Source organism: Vipera berus, assembly GCF_964194415.1.
Source record: "Vipera berus genome assembly, chromosome: 4".
NCBI classification, from domain to species: domain Eukaryota; kingdom Metazoa; phylum Chordata; class Lepidosauria; order Squamata; family Viperidae; genus Vipera; species Vipera berus.
Genome location: NC_138206.1, coordinates 45,831,398 through 45,848,626, shown reverse-complemented (window position 1 = coordinate 45,848,626; position 17,229 = coordinate 45,831,398). Strand labels below are relative to the sequence as shown.

Sequence of the window (17,229 nt, the reverse complement as noted above, 5' to 3'; positions counted from 1 at the left end):
TAGGCTTTTCTTTTGGCACTGTAATGATATGTGGGAAAGACAGGCAAGATGAAAAAATCCTGCCCAGGGAATGGACAGATAAGAGAAGGCATAGCCATGAGTTGGATAATGGGGAGAACAAGAAGCTCAGAAGGGACAGTCCATGGTTTATCAAGCTGTAAAGGAGAAAGTGGATATTTAGACTTGTACTTTCAGACTTGTAGCATTCGGTTGATGAAGATTAGATTTCGTCATATTTCCTTTCTGTTCTAAAGGTTGACTCCGATCTTACAAGTCTGAAAGTACAAATCCTCCATTGTTTCCTTTACATCTGAACCAGGATAAAGAAAGTACCAATTAAGGAGAATAATTGTAGCTCAAGATTGGTGCTCTCTGAGCTTGGTTGTTTTCTTGCAGAAGAAAACATTGTTGGTGGGGGGTTGTTTGGCAGTTCCTTCACTGGAATATTGTCAAACAAGCTAACAGTACACAGCCCCCAAAAAGAACCTCTGAGACCACACCCAGCACTGATAGGGCAAGCCATTAGAACAGACATGTCAAACACAAGGCCCAGGGGCCGGATGCGGCCCGCGAAGTGGTTTCATGTGGCCCGCGAAGCCATCCTGGAAACAGTGAGGGAATGGCCCCCATTGCCTTGGCCCTGGCCCAGAGACCCTCCTTCTGCCAGAGACCCCAGATCTGTCCCACTCCTGCCCAGGCCCCCATAGGCACCCTTGACGCAAATGATGTAGAGCTGGCCATGCCCACCCAGTAGGCCATACGCACTCTAGCCATGCCCACCCAGTAGGCCACGCCCACCCAGGCCATACCCACCCGGCCCCCTGAGGGCAACCACAATGCTGATGCGGCCCTCAATGAAATTGAGTTTGACACCCCTGCATTAGAATATAAACTGAAAGCAAACACCACTTCTTATTAGCACTGGGGATATTACCTAATTTGGATGATGAAACATCTGCCATAAAACAACCAAGCTGAGAGAGCACCAAGGCCTCACAGTTATAAAGAACTCATAGAACTTTGTATTCATATTATGGGCATCAAGATTATTACATGCAGACAGATGGAAAGATTGAACATTATCCACAATGGAGGAATTGATGGTGAAGATGATGGAACTTCTCAGATGGTGATATGGACATCTCAGATCAGAGGAAAGGTTAATTTATTGCTGACTGGAAACTTCTTATAGACGTTTTGTATGAAACAGAACAGATGAACTTAGAATGTATGATTTGATGATTTGAAAGAAAAAATATAGAATAAATTAAAGTCATGCTGAGTCATAGAGTAAAAAGTAAAACTATACTTATAATTTCTGTAAGAAAAGCAGAAGCTACTTCTTTCGTTCTGCACTTTTGGCTTTGTTGTTTTTATTTTCTTCTTTCTTGTCTTTATTTTATTTTTTGTTAGTTTTTAGCTTTAACTTTATTAAAATTTTAATAAAGTTATATGAAAAAATGTGACTATTTAAATCATTTTATAAAGATTTGATACGTTTTCCTTGTCTCTTCAACTCAAAGGACTTAAAAAGAGGGTAATAAGAGAGTGATTGATTTTAGGCTTATCTAAAAGAAATTTAATAAAAAAGGAAATGGGAAGAGGGAATAGCAATCAATTATCTTAATCCATGAAGTCCTTTGCAATGTTTTCATTGCAAAAATAAATAAATACACAAGGCATAGTGCATTGAATTATTAAATTATTAAAAAGTCCCAATGCAACTTCATCTAAAAGATGCTAGATTCTGAGCAATATGCAGTGGTGGGATTCAAATATATGAACAACCAGTTCTCTGGGAGGATGCCGCTTCTGAAAGTCCATTCTGGGCCTGGGCAACAAAAAATTAGCTACCGGTTCTGCCGAAGTGGTATGAACCAGATGAATCCCACCACTGGCAACACGCTTGTTTGGAAAAGAAATATGCACACATTATGTATGCTTTAAATAATATTCAGACTCTGCCCTGTCTAAATTGCATGATGTGAAGCGGACAGTTAGTCTAATCCAATTAATAAAACAAACATGCATAAGACTTTTCTTCCTGGAATAGGATGCATTGTAGTACTGTTGCAGAAGACAGGATTAAGAATGATTTATTCTATTGTGCTTTCTTTTGAACACTTGTCCATGTCATAATTAGGCAAGTCTATAGCTTTCCCATAAATTTGTAGGCTTCTACACTCCCCCACCTATAACTAACAATTTCCTCATGCACAAAAATATTTTTATTTATTTTAGAAGTGTTTTACCTGGAATGAAAGTTATTATTAATAAGCTGGCACCATCTTGCATAATTTTTTAAAAAATCACTTGACAACAATTATAGATAAATGAATTTACAAATAAATGCAATACTACATAAGTTAGAATACAACTTTTGTGGATGAGCTTCAGTGTTGGCCATTTTTGCAGTGGAGCTACACATTAACTACAGCAATCTATAAAATATTTGTTCTGTCCATATAAGTTGGCACTTCCAACAACTGAGCAATTTCTCCTGTATTTATAGTTTATTGAATAGTGCCATGGCTTATTTAATTTGATTGTATTTCCTATCTGGATTGCCGTATTTTCCGGCGTATCAGACGACTTTTTAACCCATGAAAATCTTCTCAAAAGTTGGGGGGTCGTCTTATACGCCCAGTCATCTTATACACCGGGGGAAAAAACATAAATCAATCGAGTGTCCCTGTTCTTCCAAAGCAACTTCAAGCCTCCTTAGTCCAGTCCCCCCTCCAATGTGACTCTCCCTTCCCACCCCCAAGAGCCTCTAAGCCCCTTCCCCTCCCCCTTGCAAACGCCAGACCCTGGGAGCGGCAGGAAGCCCCTTCCCCTCACCCAAGCGGCATCTGAGCATAAGCAGAGCGCGCCCTGCTACCCGCTATCTCTCCCGGCAGTCTGGACAGCGGTACTTGGCAGCCTGGCGCCCCTCTCGCCCGCAGACCACGCAGTGGCCCTCGCCAGCTGGCCTCGGCATGGCTGCCCCAAGCCCGGCTCTCCAGCGCGTCTTCTGGGCCCGCCTGGCTGACCGCCTCCTGGGCGGGGCTTGGCTCCAGACACGCAGCAGCTCCGTCTGCAAATCCGCTCTCAAAGCCGGATTGCGCTCAGCTGTGCAGGCTGCCGAAAGGCGGGGACTCGGAGTTCCCGCGGTGGTTGCGGCTTCTGGCATGCCATTTGCAGAGTCTGGCCTGGAAGAGTGTGTCTTGTGAACGCAGCTCTTGCGTTTATTCCAAAGGGTGGGTGGAAGGAAAAGCCCCTTTGGGCTTCAAAAGGGAGGCTTTGCACCATCTGCATCAGACGGGGCTGAATCAGGCTTGTGTCGGACACTTGGCAACTGGCATGTAAGTATTTTCCGGCGTATAAGACGAAAAATCTTGAAAATCTTCCCCAAAGTTGGGGGTCGTCTTATACGCCGAGTCGTCTTATACACCGGAATATACGGTATATCTTTTTCCTAAGCGTTGTCTAATAAATCTTCTATTGTCATCTGCTATTGTATTTAAATCTACTAACCTTTTCCTCACGTTTACTATGGCAAACCACCACATACTAAATTTGTTAATATACAGAGACAGTTTTACTAATAGGCAGCTACTATGTCTATTATAGAGCTGCACGTACAGATTTAATCAACACATTTTACATTATTTTTAAATCAGCTTGTATCTGAAGCAACATCCTACTAAAGGTTACATAATACAGACTCGTTTCAAACAAAGTTTTTGATCTCGAACACCTGTGCCCCCTGTGACTGTCTTCTAGAAGTCATTGAATTTCACAGTCAAATGAGACAATGCTGACATATGTGGGCAGGGATATCAAGATTAGGAAAGGACTCAGTGGCTAAAGATACTGAGCTTGTCAGCTGGAAAGCTGACAGCCCAGGTTTGAGATCCAAGCTTTGTGCTATGGAATAAGCTACTGTTACTTGTCCCAGCTCCTGCCAACCTAACAGTTCAAAAGCATGCAAATGCAAGTAGATAAAGAGATAACAGCATTCTGTGAGCCTCGGCATATAGTCATGCTGGCCACATGACCATGGAAGTGCCTTAGTAAGTGCCAGCAATGCTGGCTCTCTTGGCTAAGAAACAGAGATGAGCACTTCCCCCTAGAGTCAGACATGACTGGACAGGGGAAACCTTTAACTTACCTTTAATCTAAGAGATAGAAGATTACAGTAGCCTTTCCTTTATAGCCATCCTATTGGTATTTCTTATTCCTGTATTTATATGCTAAGGTTTTATTAGACTTCAGTGATGAGCATTAGACTTCAGTAAAGAGTGCAGCTGTGGTTGCCTCTGCAAAGTAGGTTTTATAGCAATTCTTGCTTTTTATTTTTTTTTTACATTACACATCAAAATAGAAAATGTTTATTTATTGTATTATTTTTTCTTTCTTCTCTACTTTTTCCTGGTATCTATTTTGCACTACCCATTTTTTTTTCTTTTTAATTTATATTAAAAAATACTATAAATTATTAAAAAATAAAAATAGCAAATTGAGAGTACTTATAGAACTATATACCTTATTTTTCGGACCATAAGACGCACCTGACCATAAGACGCATCCAGTTTTTAGAGCAGGAAAACAAGAAAAAAAAATTCTGAACCAAATAGTACCGGTATACTAAAACAGGGCTTTTCAACCTTTTCATCCATTGTACCACTTTTAGGACAAGGCAATGTCCAAGTACCACCAGTCGCCCAGCAAGGTGTCAAAAACTTGACCCCCCCCCACCAAAAAAAGAAAAAAAATGATAAAGTACAGGTAGTCCTTGACTTACAATGATTCACTTAGTGACTGTTCAAAGTTATGACGGCACTGAAAAAAGTGACTTATGACCATTTTTCACACTTTTGACCATTGCAGCATCCCCAGGGTCATGTGATTTACATTCGGATGCTTGGCAATCGATTCATATTTATGATGGATACATTGTTCCAGGGTCATGTGATTGCCTTTTGCAACCTTCTGAGAAGCAAAGTTAGTGGGGAAACCAGATTCACTTAATCATGTTACTAATTTAATTTCTCTCTCTCCCTCTCTCCCCCTCCCTCTTTCTTTCTCTCCTCTCTCTCTCTCTCCCTTTCTCTCCATCTCCCTCTTTCTCTCCCTATTTTTCTCTTTCCCTCTATCTCTCCCTTTCTCTCTCTCCCTCTATTTCCCTCCCTTTCTTTCTCCTCTCTCCCTCTCTCTCCCTCTCTATTTTTCTCTTTCCCTCTTTCTCCCTTCTCTCTCTCTATTTCCCTCCCTTTCTCCTTCTCTCTCTCCCTTTCTCTCTCTCCATTTCTTTCCCTTTCTCTTTTCCTCTCCCTCTTTCTCTCCCTCTATTTCTCTCCCTTTCTTTCTCCTCTCTTTCTCTCCCTCCCTATTTCTTTCTCCTTCTCTCTCTTTCTCTCTCTCCCTCCCTCTCCCATTGTCCCTCCTTCCTTCCTTCCTTCCTTCCTTCCTTCCTTCCTTCCTTCCTTCCTTCCTTCCTTCCCTCCCTCTTTGTCCTTCCCTCTCTGCATTAGAGCAGTACCCGCAGAGGCGGCCTTGCGGCCCGGCTTTCTCTTGCAGAAAGCAAGCTGAAACGGAGCTAGGGAGATTGCCAGAAATGCGAATCGGCCGATCTCGCGCTCCTGCAAACTCCCTCGCTCAGTTTCAGCTTCCCTTGCTACAAGAGAAAGCAGGGTGAAACGAGGGAGATTGCAGCAGCGCGAGATCAGACGATTCACATTCCTAGCAATCTCCCTCACTCCGTTTCAGCCTGCTTTCTCTTGTAGCAAGGGAAGCTGAAACCGAGCGAGGCAGATTGCAGGAGCGTGAGATCGGCGTTTCTCAGCATGTGCTGATTCGTGCTCCACTTGCAGAGGTTGTGGCTGGCCATACGGATCACCTTCGGACCGTAAGACGCACCCTCGTTTCCCCCCCCCACACTTTTGGGGAAAAAAGTGTGTCTTATGGTCCGACAAATACGGTAATTAGTTATCATATTACAGTGAAGAAAGAGGATTTTGGTGGTGTATTGGTTAATGTAGTATGCTAGAAACCAGGAAATAGTGATTTTGGGCCAGTCAGTGATTCCCAAGCCTAGAAATCAGGTGATAGCAAACCACTTCTAAAATCTTGCTACCAAATTTGGAAAGACAAGAGTTAACACTGGCTCAAAGATGCTCTATATATCTATATCTATATTATCTAAGCTAGCTAGGTAACCTTGGGCACTCACTCTCTCTGAACTCAACCCAGATTACAGGGTGGTGCTGTGGAGAAAATAGCGGGAGGAAGGTGTGTTGGATATGTTTGTTGCCTTATTTGTAAAAGTTAATAAAGGCAGGATACAAATAAATATATAAATATAATTAAAATAAAATATGCACAGTACAGAGAAGTAGCTCTCCAAATATGTTAATCATATTGCAATAAGGCATCACAGAATATTTATTTTACAAAACACGCTGTATATTTGTATACTTACCTGATGTACTGCTTCCTCTGTCTGAACTGTTGTAGGACCCTCCTGTATTCTGATCATAGGTCTGATTATATGGAATAGTTGTAACATTATCATTTACACGGTAATCTGTAATTTAATAAAATAACACTATTTCTTTCAAATAGCTGTTCATGTATCTACTATCAAATTTAGGAAAATTGTTATATAGTTGATCTCTATATTCTTTAATAATTATTGCATAAAAATTAGATAGTTAGAATTTAAGCTAAAAGCCATATGAATATTTATTTAATTGTCTTATTTATCAGAATACATTGAGTTTTTGGAGAATGTTGCACTAATTACCAGGCTGACAAATTTTAAATTGATAGTTTTTATATCTAAAAAGTGATTTGTTCATTTAGATGTGATCGACATTTCATAATTAGTAATCAATTTGGAAAGGGTTTAAATCACTATGAATGTAGTAGTATACAAATTGTCCTTTTTTGTTTAAGGAGTTTCAAAACTGCTAAAAATCTGTAAGATTTAAAACACAAGGTAAGAAAATACTACAAACTATTTACCTTTGTTTAATTTGTTTTGTTCCATTATGTTGTATTGAATTGGTGCAACTTCTTGTTTCTGTTGGGTAGATGGCTTCCAATGCTTTTCATTTGAATCACCACTATTACTGTTTACATTATTGCTTATGTTTGACTGGATAAGTTGAGTAGTGGCATATGGAGTAGGCTGTCCTGGTTGGTTGACAAATCTTCCATCTTTCAGATTTGGGCTATTGAATGTTTTCATCTCATTGATTTTGTTGCTCAGGTCCACATCACCATAAACTGTTGATTCAGGCAACATCAAGTTTGTTTGCTTATTCTCCAGCTGATTGTTGTAATTTGCTATACAGTCAGCTATCCATATTAGGAAGTAAAAAAATCCAAAAATATATTCAGTTACAGTATGCATTTTAACATGTGTACATGATTTCAAAATGTAAAGAAAAATGAATTTCTAACAAGATAGTTAATACTGAATAAAGGGAAATTAAAGTCTAAGCATAAAGAGATGTTTCTTTCCATGGCTCCAAAACTGTATGTACCACTTAATGAAATTTTCTCCAGGTCCTTGGTTATTTTATTTCAACTACTCTTTTCAGAAACAAATCTTTCTTTATTCCTTGATTTATCTCAACATACAATTTTTATAGTTGTCCATCTTATCATAGTGATGTTAAGTTGCATACAAAAACTTAAAACCAAAGGAACCAAACTGGTTTATAAACAATATACAAAAAACATCAATATACTACATGCCTATGGTTAAAAAAAGTACGGTAATTGAAACAAGAACTAAAAACCAACTAACAGGACTTAGGCAAATGGCTGTCCAGTCTCTTCTTAAAAACCTCCAGTATTGGAGCATTCACCACCTCTGGAGGCAGGTTGTTCCACTGGTTAATTGTTCTAACTGTCAGGAAGTTTCTCCTTAGTTCTAGGTTGCTTCTCTCCTTGACTAGTTTCCATCCATTCCTTCTTGTCCTGCCCTCAGGTGCTTTGGAGAATAGCTTGACTCCCTCTTCTTTGTGGTAGCCCCTGAGATATTGGAACACTGCTATCATGTCGCCCCTCACCCTTCTCTTCATTAAACTACACATACCCAATTCCAGCAACCGTTCCCTATATGTTTTAGCCTCCAGCCCCCTAATCATCTTTGTTGCTCTTCTCTGTACCCTTTCTAGAGTCTTGACATCTTTTTTACATCGTGGTGACCAAAACTGGATGCAGTATTCCAGGTGTGGCCTTACCAAAGCATTGTAAAGTGGTACTTGTTCAAACTGCTGGCCCAAATGCCTATGGGCACATCCAGGTCTTTAATTCCTTGACATGGACCAACAGATTAGGTCAGTTGCATCTCCAGGAGAATGCAATTCCACAGAACAGACACAGTGACAGAGAAGACACATGATAGCAATATCTTCCTTTCCCAAGATTCTTGATAGCAGCACTGACTCTTTGGTATAAAATTGGGACTTTGCTTTTGTTTCTGAATGAGAAATATCTATATCGTAATGGCTATAGCACATCATTATGTTTTTAAGACTTGCAAATGCCTTAATTCTATATTTAGGGAAGAATAAAATATTTTATTATGTATTTCAAATCTATGTACTACATTTGGCTGCATATAAATGGCAATAGGAATATTAATGTAAGGATGTGACTGAACAATATAGATGCAGGAAAGTTGGAACTGTTATAATAATGATGATGATAATGATAAATAATAATACCTGGTCGAGAATAAGTAGTAAGGTTGCTGTCACTGTTCCCATTGCCTGATGTACAACAGTTAATAGAACAATCATTATGATTATTCCCAGTATTAGGCCAAGTATCTGCAAGCCAGGGCTGAGTAGTAGGTTCATTGATGTTTAATAGACCTGGCCTTAAAAAGACAATTAATGTATCAGTTGTTATATTTAAAAGAAAAAGAAATAACTAAATTTAAAAGATCACATTGATTATGCTTAAGAGCCCCCCCCCCCATGTTTATTCAAGAAATCAGAATGCGGTAAAGTGGTTCATGGGCTTGCTATGAAAAGTATCTTGTTTCTTGGTATCTATTCTGAAAATCATTTTTGTGTTCCTTCATTACATATTTCAAAAATGCTCACTATACATTTCTGATAAATGCTGTAAAAATGTGAAAATATATGGATATTCAGCAAGTAGTAATTCTATAGTTGAGATGAACAAATATTATTTTCTAGTCTTTTTATGATGAATTTTTCAACATTTATATTAATTTTCTATTTTATTTGTTTTTCAAATATGTGTGGCACATGACAGAATATGATTAATGTCTGTATCAAACACTGTAAACTATACTCTGCAGAAAAGGCTATTTACCTAGATTATTATTTAAAAACTAAAATATACTGGGGTACAGAGGAGAAACTGTCTTAGTCTTGGGGAACAAACCTGCATATCATGAGTAAGACTGCACTCTTACAATGGCTATTCATGAAGACAAGAAAACCCAAATCAAATACTTGGTGTGATGTGTACGCATTTTTACATATTAGTAATAAGAAATCTCAGTGTGAGTTGCATAAACCAGCGGTCCCCGACATTTTTGGCACCAGAGACCCATTTCATGGAAGACAATTTTTTCATGGACTGGGTGGAGAGTATGTCCATGCAACCTAGATCCTGCAGATGTGTAGTTTACTTCAGATAAAAGTTACTGTTTCTTCATTTCCCGCATTACATCATTCTATTCCTTTTTTAAACTTTTTTGTTCATCTAGCACAGGCTGGTAATCCCCCCACACTTTTTAGGAATTAATATTGTTCAGGCATTTGCTGAAATATATGGAAAATTGAAGTGGGACATGCACCTTCATCTCCAACTCTCTCCAGGCTACTCATATGAAGAATATGAAGAATTGACAGCTTATAAGATGCAAATAATTATATAATAGATATTATGACTTCACAAATTAGCAACTGCCAGCAATTCTCAAGTTGTTCTGCTGCATTTATATGTCAAAAACTAGAAAGTGTTTCATGTTTGTCATTGTTTATTGTGCAAAGTGAAAATCAAATAAAAATGAAATAGTTACTACAAGTGATCAGATTGCTTATAAAGTCAGAGAAACATCCATGTCATTTAAGATTATGAAATGGTGTCAAAATTGTAAGTCATAAGAAATGTAGCTCCCTCAGTATAGCAAGCAGTTCGGAAAGATGCTCTGTACCACTTTAAAGGATTTACACACTCCTGATTAGGGAGTATATATGCTTCCAAATGTAAGTAGAACCTCACACATTCCTAAACAAATGTAAAAATGCCATCCTTAAAAAAAATCATGTTTCTAGTCAGATAAAATGTAAGATAAAGGTAAAGGTAAAGGTTCCCCCGCACATGCGTGCTAGTCGTTTCCAACTCTAGGGGACGGTGCTCATCTCCGTTTCAAAGCCGAAGAGCCAGCGCTTGTCCGAGGATGTCTACAGAGACATATGGTCATATGGCCGGCATGACTAGATGCCAAAGGTGCACGGAACGCTGTTACCTTCACACCGTAGTGATCCCTATTTTTCTACTTGCATTTTTACATGGTTTCGAACTGCTAGGTTGGCAGAAGCTGGGATGAGTAACAGGCGCTCACTCTGTTATGTGGCACTTGGGATTCGACCCGCCAAACTGCCAACCTTCTGATCGACAAGCTCAGCGTCCTAACCCACTGAGCCACCGCGTCCCTCAGATAAAATGTAGACCAGTGATTTAATACAAATATCATGAACTTTTTGCTTCTTTCACAATGTAATTAATCCATGAATTAGTGAAATGTTAATGGGATTTATTTGTTAAAACACTTATTACCATTGATTAAAAACCTTAGGGCAAGTGGAATTTCATTCATTTCTCATTTATTCTGTGATCATCAATCATAATATATTTTTCCTGTTTTAGCTTTTAGAAACACAGAAGTCTGTCTTATAAGAGTAGGGTTTAAAATGTAAAACATTTTGATTAAACAGTATTACTAAATGTGTAATATATCTAAAAAATTCAGTCTAGTTTTTTGGTCACTTCACTTTCTCATAGTAGCAAAATTTACAGTTTGAAGTTAAAGTGCTCCCTCTGCTGTTTAATTTCTGTGATGCATGTTTGCCTGTGTGCAAAATTAAATTTGAAATGCTCTAGGTAATCCTGCTGCATTAATGCTGAAAATTAACATCAAACATTATTACCTGCCTGCACTGCTTACAGCTTCTCCTCCTCTTTGATATGTTACTGAAAGATAAAAATAAAATAAAATATTGTTGTTAATTCTTTGTACAAAATAAACCACGAATCTTCACAGGTAACTTCAGGAAGGCATTTGCTTATTTAAGCAAATCCTAATCTAAAATATTAATTTCTTCAGCGTTTCCTATGCAGATTTTCCAATAAGTAAACTGCACTAATATAGATATGCACAGCATTGCATTGCTCATCTTAACTTTACTCCATCTTACCTTCTAAGTAAAAATGAAGCCATTTCAGAGTAGTATTGTTTGATGGACAATAGTACAAGAACATGTTTTTAAAACGTGCTAAATGTTTATCAGTGCATTTATAAATAAGAATTAAGCCAGAAAAGTAATCATACATTAAATGAATTTGTTGTGCAATATTGAAAGGTTTGGAAACCAGGTCAGTGTTTAAAAAATCAGCCAACCTTTTTTTAGAACTCCAGAATGGCAGTTTGCAAGGCAGAGATTAATATTTATAACTCATTAAAAATATAATTAAATACAGCAGCTTTTAATACATACATATGCTTCTTAGTGAAAGGGTTGATACAAATTCCAGCTACTTTTTAAATTCAGTAGAATTAAAGTAATATGATAATAAATAAAAGTTTTAAATTTGATTAAAACAGCATTAATTTCAAATTACTTATTGTGAAACCTCCTTGTTCCTTACTGGAAAGCCATCATTTACTGAAGTATTTTCATTTTTCACAGAAATGTTAGAGTGAGTTTAAACACAAAGTTAATTTTTAGAATGAATTCCTCAATGGTAGTAATATACTTAAACTAACAGTTTTAAAAAAGATTCTCTGCATAATTAAGACATTAAAAAAGGCTTTTGATATTAATCTGTAAAATTTAGATCAATTTTAAACATGTTTGAGTTTAATACAAGGCTAAAGCCAAATGAGGAGTAAAAAAAATAGAAACATCTCAAAAAAATTTAAGGACAGTAAACCTTTCATATTCTACAAGTGATTCTTAAAAATAGTTTTACATAGAATTGTGTATTTTATTCCTGTGATGTAATAAATCCTTACAAACAATATTGACATTTGTGTTGCGATTGGCTTTAACACCACATGGTTTATGGGGATACTTTCTGAAAGAAGTATTTATATTTCTGTTTAACAGGAGCTACCAGAATATAAAGTGGGGAAAATGCTTGGAATCAACATGGGAACATTGTTGCAGTATATCTAACTATGCATATTTCCTAATGCATATTTTCCCAGGTGGCAACCATGCAAGCCCAGGAAAAAATATAGCGTTTTAAAGAGGCACTGACAAGTACAGCAAACTTCATCTACATTGAATACTGCTTCAGATTCCAACAGCTGCACACCCCTATTTTCTTTGGATATTTATGACTGTTACAGTGACATCTGCAGGAACGGGTCAAAATGGGCAAAGTGGCAGATGGAGCATTGCAACCTCTGCAAAAGACATATATCAATGCCCCCCCCCAAACACACTATTACTAACCTATTTGTCCAATACTCAAAAGTAGTAGTCATTTAGGGATATTTAAGGATCAGTTTGAAAGATAGATAATAAGCTAGGTTAAAGTTCAGACAGGATTACACATTAATTTAAATATCTTCTGTATGTTGTTTCTACATTAAGTCTTACTGGCATTTCCTAAAGCATAGAACATGTGAAATTCTACACTACTAGGATTTAGTGTCTGAATAGAGAAACAAATTGTGGAGTATGTATGGCAAGTTATGAAGCCAAATCTCTGTAGATGTCTATTTTAATGATAATAGTTTGTCGTTAAAATTTATTATAAAAGGTGCTGTCTTTATGTAGTTTCTTACATTCTCCAAGATCTGTTTTATGAAAAAATGGTTTTAGTGGGCAAATATTTGGACTGAACAGAATTATGAAAACAGAGATAGTATAAATAGTCGTGGATAAACTTCCCAAGGCCATAAAAAGTTTTAACTCAAATACCAGGGCTGAATCTACAAAACAGATAAAAACAGTTACGGTGATAAAATCCTACCTCCTGTATAACACTACTAATTCTTTCTATTTTCAACAATGTGCCTGGTTATACAAGGAAGATGAAAGGGAGAAAGTGACATACATTATACAGACACATGCCAAACTATCAAGGGAAAAGTGCAAATATATACCTGTTGGTGTGAAGGTAAAAGACGGGACTGAAAAATCAAACACAATAAAAACTGGTTATTAAGTTGAAGAAAGAAAGGAGAGACCACACAACATTAGTATAAATCAAGACAAAAACAGAACAAAAAGGAAGAGTAAATATATCCAGACAGACGGATGCGAATAAAACAGTCCTGTGGTTTTAAATGGTAGCTTGATACAGATAGCATTTTGGAGGAAGAATGACATTCTAGTATAGTGTGCTCTTGAGAGAAATAAAGTGTGGTTTAGCCTTTCAATGACCTTTTAGTGCTTATGTTTTGCTGCAACTCCATAGAAAAAGAATAAAAAAGGAAAGGAAAATGCCCTCAATAAATTTCAAAGTTTATGATTATGTTTAAAGTGTAATCAAAACTTTAAAAAAATGCAATCTTTGCTATAATAGGTAAATTTGTTATAGTATTAATTATTTAATAACAAAACAAATAGAACAAGATTATATAAATCTTAGGCATATGTACTAACACGGTGGGGTTTTAATTAATTGTACTTTCAAGTGTGTAACTTTTATTAGTTACCTGCTTAGTGTTATGTCTTCTTTTATGTTATTATTACAAGTAGCATGTTTAGTTTTGATATGTTCAACAAATGCATCAGTTACCATAACTTGGCTCAACAATCTAAAATATGAAACTCAAATATTTAGAATAGAGCCCAATAGGGCTCTAATAAAACCTTTTTCTTTTTGCAAATATTTTATATTTTGTTCAGGAAATATTTTTCTAATTTAAAAAAATGAAATTAATTTTCTTAACAATAAGCAACATAAATTATGTCTAAATTGCCCTAGAGTTTTAGGACATTCCACAAAAATGAGAGAATGACTTAGTAGGGATAACAACAGCATTTTAAGCTTTTTTACGTTTTTTTTTACTGGAGTAGCACCTTAAAATTTTTATGAGGGCAGTAAAGCTTATTAGTAAACATGTTTCATATCTGTCTCTGTTCTTAACTTCCTGGAACACTGGCACTGAAGGAAAAGACAAAATATCTTCAAAACTCTAAAAACAGATATTTAAGCACTCTTTTTTAAAAAGTGATCTTAGTAATCTTCTTATAATTCTTTTTCTGATGCCCTTTTTCACAAAATAAAAGGTATTCAGTGTCCTTCAGAAGTAGAATAAAGTGTTCATATGAAGAGACATATATACTCCCATGCAGTGCTTTATTTGTAAAAGAAAAGAAAAAGGTGCCGAAACTCACACACGTCATACAACCCGCCCAGCCTACCCTACAAGGTTCCATCCAAAAAAGGTGCCGGAACTAAGTTCTGGGTGTTCTATGACAAAAAAAGCCCTGCTCCTGTGTATACATAGAAAGCAAAAGCAAGTTATCCAAAATAACTGTTACCCATGGAAGAGTAGCATCTCTTCATTAAGTCAAACAACAAGGACTTGGCAACAAGATCATTGCCATTATTTTACTCTGAACTAAATGCTCATTATTAAGAAAACAGAGTACTATAGAAGAAAATTGTTTATAAGTGAACCCTCAACTTATTTATCAAAGTTTAAATAAATAAAATTATTGGGTTTTAATGCATTACGTAGACACTTTAATGCTATGAATGTGATATTTATTTTATGAATTATATTTCAATGAAGAGAATTTTTTTATTTCACTTCTAAAATTTTGCAAGGTATGTAAGAGTACAAACAGTATAAATAACAAAGGATCAGAATGATAATGAACGGCATGCTGCAGAATTAGCTCCACTTACAATCAGCAAATAGTATTAGTCAATAAAATGTAGATCTTAATAAAAGATTGCATGGGACCATGCAATTAGTAAAGCTTAAAAAAAGAATTGTTAAAGTAGTGTGAAGATTATTACTTAATTTTCCTTGTTGAATAGTAACCAATACACATTACGTTTTATTTCTGCTTCATGAAATCTGCCAGTGGTATTACTAATACCCAATATTGGCACTCTGCTGTTTAATTTGAAACTGTACATATGTTTTACATTCTGGAATATCCTGACTTCCTTGATATTTAAATCTTTCCCATTTTATAAAGTAACAAAACAGCAACAACAAAAGTCACCATAAATTCTAGGGATTAGGCAATAATATATTTTTCTTATATTTTTGTAATGTAAGTTTAATAAATATGCAACTCTTTGACCTTTTCTTCATATTATCAAGAGGTTACAATATTAATATTGGATGCTAAGATTAACATTCCATATAAGTGTAATAGTTGATTCTTCCCAAAGCCAACTGCAGGAAGATTTTTAAGTAAAACCATGTTATCGAGTTCATCTCTTTTTGACGAAGAACTCCTTTTATATTTTTACATATTTTTGGTGTCTGTTGTATATGTAGGGTCATATTGAAAAGTTGACATTTACTACAGTGTGGTAAAACTATTCATTTTCAGCTTTTCTTTGAGATAAGTCCTGCTACTTATTCGGCATGTGGCTCTAATTATAACATGGTTATTAAAAAAAAGATAGAAGCAAAATTCCCACAGCATTTAAGTCATTTTAGTAGACTTATAGCCTGGGACCTATAAGCACATCTGTCTTTTATTAGATTGTATCTAGTTTTTAATATTCCTAGCTGTGCCTAGATCTCCAGGTGGTACAGGAGCAAAAAATAAGCTTGCATAATTTGTTTAATGTGCCTACTGCAGCTGTGACAGGCTTGATAGTAGTTACCATTGCTGTTAAATGAATAAAGTTTATATTTATACATACAATTAATATAGTGTAATCTATGCAAGGCTGCTATTGTGAAGTACTTGGGGATATAACTTGATGAAAATGCTGTGTAGTTACTAAATGGTAGAGGAACATATCAATATCAGATTCCACTAGGGTTTAACCACATTTTCTCTGAATGTTGAAGCAGTGAAAAAATGCTGTTCAAATTAACATACTAGCAATATAAATATTAAAATAGAATTCTTGATAATATATATCCATGCTTTAGAAAGGAATCATAATCTAAGAAGTCAATAATAATTCAATCCAGCCTTTGCTTAAAATAGAGGTTATGTTACATTTTAAGTGCTAAATATCTCAAAAAAGTTATCAATGTTCATTTAAAATAATTTTGAGATTTTAGGGATGGAGATAAATCAATTATATTTTTAAAAGCTACAGCAAAATACCTTTTCTGATGCCAGCATAAGAACTGGCAAGACCATTTCGTTTTTTTCGGTGGCGATATAACCAAATACTGAAAACCATAAGAATAATCCAGCAAGCAGCACCAATTCCAGCAATGAATGCTGGCTGTTTTACAACATCTGAAATCTGCTGAGCTAAACTGACTTGCTCTTCAGGTGACACGGGGTTTCCATAGGAATCTGAAAGACGAAGTTTACAATATTGCAAGTTTGTTTCTAGAAATAAAATAATGTTACTTATGGGAACTGCACAATATTATAATTATTCATTGTTCTTTCTCTATTATATATTTAATAAAATGGCGAACAAACTGATACAAGTGAGAAAGCTATGATTACATTCGGAGTGCTTTAGCTATTTCTGCCACATTTTTGTGTTGATACAAACATTAACCTTTTCACTAAAATAAAAATTTGATAAACATGGAAAAAGATGTATTCCACATCAACTTAACAATAAACAACATTGTAATAAATAAGCAGCACACACACACACACACACACACACACACACACACACACACATATAGTATAGTATATAATTTCCTTTGGGAATAGGGCGGTATAGAAATTTAAATCAATCAATCAATCAATCAATCAATCAATCAATCAATAAATTTTATACAAGGTATATAATTTTGAAGCCATAATGGTGACTAGGCATTTTATGTCATATTATACA

General features: G+C 36.0%; 1 protein-coding gene across 1 annotated transcript in view; it reads right to left on the bottom strand.

Moving 5' to 3' along the window:
* The window catches only part of ROBO1 (roundabout guidance receptor 1), a 257,295-nt gene that overhangs the window by 26,540 nt on the left and 213,526 nt on the right, over positions 1 to 17,229 (bottom strand). Inside the window, exons 17-22 of the mRNA XM_081326225.1 lie at positions 16,530 to 16,727; positions 13,376 to 13,402; positions 11,190 to 11,232; positions 8,724 to 8,878; positions 7,009 to 7,344; positions 6,464 to 6,568 (exon numbers count right to left, since the gene is read on the bottom strand). Of these exons, the coding sequence (XP_081182351.1) occupies positions 6,464 to 6,568; positions 7,009 to 7,344; positions 8,724 to 8,878; positions 11,190 to 11,232; positions 13,376 to 13,402; positions 16,530 to 16,727 (864 nt within the window). The remainder of the gene's footprint in view (positions 1 to 6,463; positions 6,569 to 7,008; positions 7,345 to 8,723; positions 8,879 to 11,189; positions 11,233 to 13,375; positions 13,403 to 16,529; positions 16,728 to 17,229) is intronic.